This window comes from Berghia stephanieae, chromosome 1 (genome assembly GCF_034508935.2).
Source record: "Berghia stephanieae isolate SIO BIC M18660-M18661 chromosome 1, UCSD_Bste_1.3, whole genome shotgun sequence".
NCBI classification, from domain to species: Eukaryota; Metazoa; Mollusca; class Gastropoda; order Nudibranchia; family Aeolidiidae; genus Berghia; species Berghia stephanieae.
This window is the reverse complement of record NC_088360.1, coordinates 35,444,597-35,452,671: the sequence shown is the minus strand read 5'-3', so window position 1 is coordinate 35,452,671 and position 8,075 is coordinate 35,444,597. Positions and strand designations below refer to the sequence as shown.

The 8,075-nt window shown below is 37.7% G+C and overlaps 1 protein-coding gene across 1 annotated transcript; it reads left to right on the top strand.

Annotated features, from left to right (window-relative positions):
- The first annotated feature begins 1,766 nt into the window (after positions 1-1,766).
- Positions 1,767-4,508, top strand: LOC144963820 (uncharacterized). Its single transcript, XM_078897758.1, has one exon. It carries the CDS (start codon positions 1,884-1,886, stop codon positions 4,383-4,385), a length of 2,502 nt encoding a protein of 833 aa, XP_078753884.1. The 5' UTR covers positions 1,767-1,883; the 3' UTR covers positions 4,386-4,508.
- Positions 4,509-8,075: the final 3,567 nt, after the last annotated feature.

Sequence of the window (8,075 nt, the reverse complement as noted above, 5' to 3'; positions counted from 1 at the left end):
CTTCAAAACCAGATCCACTTTGGAGCTTTCCCAGGGCACCAAGATATGACATTATGGTGTGAAAGACACCCAGGTGAATAATGACTGTTTTGTAAAGCTGTGGGTTTTGCCAGACAATATCGTAAGCTTTCTTTGCTACAGCAAGGTCAAATGTTACAAATGTATATGGCTGACCAAGCTCTTACACCAAAGGATACACTTTCAGAAATATGTGTTATATGCCCATTAATCATGCCTGAATTGTGCTAGTACAAAATTCCTCTTGTTTATTTATCACTGAAAGGAAGCAAATACACTGTAATATATATTTTTTTCATATTATAGAGAAAATGGCTATCAAATATTTAAAAACCCTATATAGCTTTGTAAAATATTTTATGATATGAGGCAAAAAATGAGAAATGACAATAAAATTCCACTATTTATTGCATTTGAAGCAATTTTAGGGTGATAAACAATCATTTTATGCACAAAAATGAGTTCACGAAAAATTGCACCCGATGACCTTTCAAGGGCCATAACTCCTGTAAATGATACTTGAAAAAACTGTAACACCCGGATTAATTTGTGTTATATGTCCCTGAAGCATGCCTGAATTGTGCTAGTGCAAAATCCCTCTTGTTTATTCATCCTGAAGGGAAACAAGTACACTGTAATATATTTTTTTTTCAAATTATAGAGAAAATGGCTATCAAAGATTTAAAAACGCTATATGGCTTTGTAAAATATTTTATGATATGAGGCAAAAAATGAGAAATTACAATAAAATTCCATTATTGATTGTATGTGAAACAATTTTAAGGTGATAAACAACCATTTTATGCACAAAAACGATTTCACAAAAAATTGCACCTAATGACCTTTCAAGGGCCGTAACTCTCGTAAATGACACTTGAAAAAACGGTAACACCCGGATTAATACTCAAGATATATTGCTGTTTCAGAAAAACCATGTGGCGAAAACTCCCCCAGGGGGGGGTGGGGGAGGGTTTCGCCCACTGGCCCATGCACTATCTGTAATTCGTAACCGACGTATTTTTCTCCCGAATCGAAGCTCTCTCAATCTAAAAATTGTTGCTATATTGTTGACGCTATGACGTTTCCTAAAAACTAGTCTCAGTCTAAGCTTGTAAAATCCTGCCTCAGCAAATGACTAAAACTTGGCCTAACTTAGTCCGAACGTGCCGTGATTTTAGTCTGGGATTGCTTAGTCAGCTCACATGAGATCCGCTTTTTTTTTTCAAGTCCTTGACTAAAGTCAGAGACTAAGCGCTAGTCCGACTCCATGAAAACGGCCTCTGGAACGGAACTTCTAAATCGCATTAAAGATAAATTTATAAACAAAAATGAATATAACAGCTTCAAAAAAGAACAAAAACCCCTCTTCATCCAAAATAAAAAACAAAAACAACAAAAAAACCCCACAAAACAACAACCCCCCCCCCCCCACCAAATACAAACCCAACAAAAAACAATGAAAACATAAATACACTCCTTATGTTTTCATTGCTTTTTTGTGGTTGACTGATGATGGGTTTTAAGCCCGAAACATTCCTTTTTCAAGTTGTTATATTCATTTTTGTTAATCACTTTTAACAGTCCACAGCTTCTAGCAGCTTAGTATAATTAAAATAGTCATATTTGAAATCTAGTATAATGCGCGTGAAAAACTTTAGCACAAAATGGATATTTCCGTTAGTCACGGGGAGAAGTGGTATTTTACTAAATATATAAATAACTTTGTTTTATTTACTCCATAAAATGAAGAATATGTTCATGTGAGACAAAAACTATTTTCACAAAAGTAAACAAATATATTATCTTTTTACGGGACCAAAAAAGGCAACCAAAACAAACATCTGGGGGAAAATAGAAAAAGAAATATGAATTCCCCCGAAGCATCAGGCACATCAGCAGACAAATTGAGAGAAAAAGCGAAAATATCGTCTCCGTCAGCTGTGGTAAACAGAACTTCTAATTTAAATAGACCGTCTGTTTTTAGTAATGACAGCATTGCATCAGATGGTATAAGGGGTTTTAGATCGATACAACAAAGCAAGTTGTCTTATATGAAAGAAAGCAATGGGGGCAGGATCGCAAAACGTGTGCCAAGCTATGACATAGTTCATCCGCGATCTGACATGTTCAATACCAGGATTGTCAGCAATCAACTACTGGATATTGTGTTATACATGGAAGCCATTCCTAAAAAGTCTTTATCTCTGCTCAAAGAACTATTGCACAGCGTTAATCTCTCAGACTCCGAAAAGAAAAGACGCTGGATGAATACATGGACTGATCACAGAGGTCTTGACCTTCTGCAGCTTGCCATAGTTTTTAATAGAGCTGACATAATTCAATTATTACTTGGCGAGGCAAAACTCTTCCCACAAAGACACTACCCTAAATCAAATCCATACGCTCACCTCGCCGCTGCGATTGGTGACTCGAAATGTTTGAAAGAATTACTAACGCACAGACCTAAAGACTATTTCCCCGCATCTGGGCCACAGCACATGGTCAAACTCCCACCCGATATCGCCAAACGTTTTAAATTTGGACAAATTTATGGAATGGTTAACAAACAATTGGAGAAAGTTGTTCAAATGGTGAAGGAAGAATCAGTGAATGCCTCTAAATATATCAGGAATTCAATAGAAGAGATGGGAGGGTGTCTTGAGGAGGAACTAAAAAACCTCGAAAAATCGTTCAAAGAAGAATCAAGAAAACCCAGAAAAAGAACAGGATTCTATCAGCCTAACCCAATCTTAAGTAGTACCAAATGCACCCAAAGTACTACCAGCGCCCCGCTACTATCGGCAACTCAGGAAAAATCCCGGAAAGGAATTATGTGTAAAAAGAAAATGGTTAAATCGAAGGTTACGGTGTTCATAGATATATTCAACGATGAAAGGTTTAACACTACTCATCACCAAGCAGATGAGGTAAGTCACGTGCCCGAAGTCAACTCTCTTTCTCAGACCCCTGAGCATCAACTTCCATGTAAAATGGAGCATCCTACACTTTCAAAACACAAGTCATATTCGCCGATACAATCCAAAACTGACAAACAGCAGTTGGTTTTGCCTGGTATAGAGATGGGTGTTCGACGAATAAAAAAATATAAAAAGTTTCATCCAATACTGGAAAGCAAATCAATACATTTTGATGACCCTTTAAGATATATGGACAAAACGCCCCTCACATTGGCATCTGAAAATAACAATTATGAATGCGTTATTTACCTCTTGAAAAAATATCATGTTAAAAGGAACATGGGCCCAGTTGGACACAGTCCTATAACTATGGCAATTACCTCCAAATGCATTGAAGCAATAGCCATCTTAATGAAAACGAAGGTATACCACGATGATTATCAAAATGCAGTATCTTTGTGTCTTCGTCAAATGTACCCCGAGGGTCTCAGTATGTTACTGAACCTGGGGGAAAAGAGCAGAGCACACCTATTCGGGGGAGAAAACCTTTTTCACATGATATATACTAAAAGTACAGATAATCCAGAAATGTTGCCGGAAATGACTAATGTGCTCATCAATAGCGGCGAGGAAGTCAACTCGAGGACCATGCCTCGAAGATACCCATTGTACAGTCTTATCCAATCGGCATTCAGAGTCAGCGACGTAAAAAAGAGTCTCTACTTCATGGCATGCCTCAAAATGTTGCTGGAAGAAAAGGCGAATCCACATTTTGACGAGGAAATATTGTTAAAACGAACAAGTGACAACGTATTGAATCTGTCGCGTCCATCTTACAAATCGGCTATCCATTGCATTATTGAAAACGCATACGGATCTCTTAAATATCTTGAAAACAGACGCTGGTCTTTGATCATCTTGCAGAAATGTATTGAAACCCTCGAGTTGCACGACAAAACATCGCGACGAATTCATAACGATGCTTTATTTATTTACATGGACTATGTCACAGAGCTCGGACTCAATCGACGCGTCCTGAGTACATTGCTTCGGTATGGTGCAAACCCTGACCACACATCAGATGGTAGATATCCAATCAATGCCTTTTTTGACGAGATGCTTTCATATTTGACGAAATTCCAAGTCTCTAGCAAATTTTGCACATGCGATGGAATGATAGACTCCGTTCTAATCATATGCCACGCCATGAGCCACAGCTGCCTTCGCGAAGCAGTAATTCAATTCATAGACAAACATCTCCTTTCCACACCGCTCCAGGCGCTAGGAATTACGAGGAAGTTCTGCTACCACGCCAACATCATGCTTATATCTCCGCGGTCCCTAAGGCACATCGCCTCCCTTTACATCTGGAATCTTGTCAGGAGGAATGCAAAAAGTGTCCAAGAACTTCGGGTTTCGGAAGACCTCAAAAACATCATATTGCCATAGTTTCGCTGATTCTTTTATCATCAAGTCATCAAGAAATCCCATACCTGAAATGACTATATGGGTTCCATCACGGGGGGATATGAATATAAATATAAAAAGAAATAAAATATAAGTTACCATAAACATGTTGTTGATCTAATATATTTACATTGATGGAACACAGTTGAATTTTTGAGAGAGAGAGAGAGAGAGAGAGAGAGAGAGAGAGAGAGAGAGAGAGAGAGAGAGAGAGAGAGAGAGAGAGAGAGAGAGAGAGAGAGAGAGAGATTATAATTAACTTTTGTTTGTTTGTTTTTAAGGGTTTTACGGCACTTGCAACACATTAAGGTCATATCAGCGCCAGTAAAAAGGAAGAAATGGGATAGTAAAAAGTTATAGAATTATAATTAAAGCACCCAAGAAAAGGTAAGACAAAGGGGAATTGGTTCAAATAAGAAACAGGTGTAGATTCCAAGAGCACATTATCAAAGTACTTAGTTTGAGATCACTAAAAGTCTAATCCAGACACAAGCACTCCCCACTCAGAGGAATACACTCAAATGTTTTACGAAGCGTATATAATATAAAGAAAATATAATACAATGCAAAACAGAGAGATGATTTACAAGGAGAAACATATCAGCTCCCAAAACTAACTATACATTTGACTGTTTCCCTCTCAGCTAGAGTATCCGACCAGGGCCAGGTCAAAACCAGGTAATCTCATTCCAAGACAAAGACAGAGAGTGAGTTGAAAGACAGATATAAGGGGATAGAAGACGCAGTAAGTGCCTCCCTGCCCACTATGGGAGGCCAGGAACACCACGCAGTATAATTAACTGACATTGATGAATCTGTTATATTAGTTTCAATTTTATGTTAGAGAGAAAGAAAGAAAGAAAGAAAGAAAGAGAGAGAGAGAGAGAGAGAGAGAGAGAGAGAGAGAGAGAGAGAGAGAGAGAGAGAGATTATAATTAACTTTTGTTTGTTTGTTTTTAAGGGTTTTACGGCACTTGCAACACATTAAGGTCATATCAGCGCCAGTAAAAAGGAAGAAAATGGGATAGTAAAAAGTTATAGAATTATAATTAAAGCACCCAAGAAAAGGTAAGACAAAGGGGAATTGGTTCAAATAAGAAACAGGTGTAGATTCCAAGAGCACACTATCAAAGTACTTAGTTTGAGATCACTAAAAGTCTAATCCAGACACAAGCACTCCCCACTCAGAGGAATACACTCAAATGTTTTACGAAGCGTATATAATATAAAGAAAATATAATACAATGCAAAACAGAGAGATGATTTACAAGGAGAAACATATCAGCTCCCAAAACTAACTATACATTTGACTGTTTCCCTCTCAGCTAGAGTATCCGACCAGGGCCAGGTCAAAACCAGGTAATCTCATTCCAAGACAAAGACAGAGAGTGAGTTGAAAGACAGATATAAGGGGATAGAAGACGCAGTAAGTGCCTCCCTGCCCACTATGGGAGGCCAGGAACACCACCCAGTATAATTAACTGACATTGATGAATCTGTTATATTAGTTTCAATTTTATGTTAGAGAGAAAGAAAGAAAGAAAGAAAGAAAAGGGGAGAGAGAGAGAGAGAGAGAGAGAGAGAGAGAGAGAGAGAGATAGATAGATAGATAGAGAGAGAGAGAGAGAGAGAGAGAGAGAGAGAGAGAGAGAGAGAGAGAGAGAGAGAGAGAGAGAGATTGAGAGAGCAGTAATTATAGTCCCTACCATTGCCTTATCAAGGGAAGAAAAGGTTCACACGACTTGGCAGCTCATAGCATTATCCCACCGCGGAACAAGGAAGTCTACTTTTTTCCTTTTGTTTTTAAGGGGTTTATGGCGCTTGCAACACATTTAGGTCATATCAACGCCAGTAAACAGGAAGAAAATTGGATAGCAAAAACATCCTATCTTGATGTACAATAAAAAGTTGAGGTAGAAGTAAGACAACGGAGAATGGTACAAATAGGAACATATTATGTAGATTCCAATAGCACACTATCAGTGTACTTAGTTTGAGATTATCTAAATGTTTCACCCAGACACCAGCACATGATGCCACACTCAAATGTTTACAAATCACATGTAAAAAAATAAAAATAACAGTACAGAACAGAGAGATGATTTTTTAAAAAAATGTCATCTCCCAAAATTATAACCATACATTCAACTGTTTCCTTCCCAGCCAGCTACCCATTCACTTCTGGGTGGACAGGGGAGTCAGAAAAAATCTCGTCTGCACCCGGGATCGGTCTTGGTCAGCGACATCTATATGAAGTCCTAGGTCTTGGTCCTTTTAGGTGTGAAGCGCGTGCTCTGCCAACCGAGCTATCGGAACGCCCTAACATAAAAAAACCCCAAACAAACAAACAAACAAACAAACAAACAAAAAACCCACAAAAACAAAAACAAAAACAAAACAAAACCCAACCCCTCCCCCCAAAAAAACAAAAACAAAACAAAAACACACGAAAAGAAAAGAAAAAAGGCAACAAAACAAATAACAACCAACCCCCCCACCACCCCCCCAAAAAAATGGGAATTTTGAACCACTTGCAAAAAACAAAACAAAACAAAAAACAAACAACTAAAAAAAAAACAAAAAAAAACAACCCCCCCCCCCAAAAAAAAACAAAAACAAAAACCAAACAAACAAAACAAAACGAACAAAAATAAAAGTCCGAAAAAACCCCCAACAAAATACGAAAAAAAAAACAAAATACAAACACGTCAAAAAAAAAATAAAAAAAAATACAACAAACAAACAAAAAACAAATTAAGGACAAATCTTCATTTTCTTTGGTTGGGAACACAATCGTTAACTTGCTAAAATCATACGAAACAGATTGTAAGACGTCATCATTTTTGAATCCACTCGTACAAACTAGTCACTAGTCACTGCTTACAGCCAGCAGGTACTCATTTGCATTTGAAGTAATGTGTGTAAAGTGGCTTAACCAAGGATACTCGCTGGGGCCAGAGTTTTGCAATCATTGCCACCCATCCGGTTATCGGCCTTCCTTAACATTACTTTTACAATATTAGATAAAGTACTCTACCGTAGTCACCGACACCAATACGATGATTTCTGAAACTGTTATATTCATTCATAGTCATAGACATGACTTATTTTTCTTTTAAAATGGATTTTACGGTGCCTGCGACATTTTGGAGTAATTCCAGCTTCATGAAAAATGGAGGGGGGGGGGGGGGGGGGGGGGGGGGTAATTTGAACAAGTAACAGAAGCCGATCTAAGATCATCCGTGTGTCTAGTTTGAGATCACATAAAAAGTCTCACTAACAAATACTATTACATCTACTACTACTTCTACTACTACTACTACTTCTACTACTACTACTACTACTACTACTACTACTACTACTACTATTACTACTACTATTACTACTACTACTATTACTACTACTGCTACTACCACTACTACTACTACTACTACTACTACTACTACTACTACTACTACTACTACTATTACTACTACTACTACAATTACTAATACGACGACTACTACTATTACTAGTTCTACCTCTATACTATTACCAATACTACTGTCACTCCAGTAGCTACTACTACTACTACTATACTACTACTACTACTACTACTACTACTACTACTACTACTACTACTACTACTAACTACTACTACTACTACTACTACTACTACTACTACTACTACTA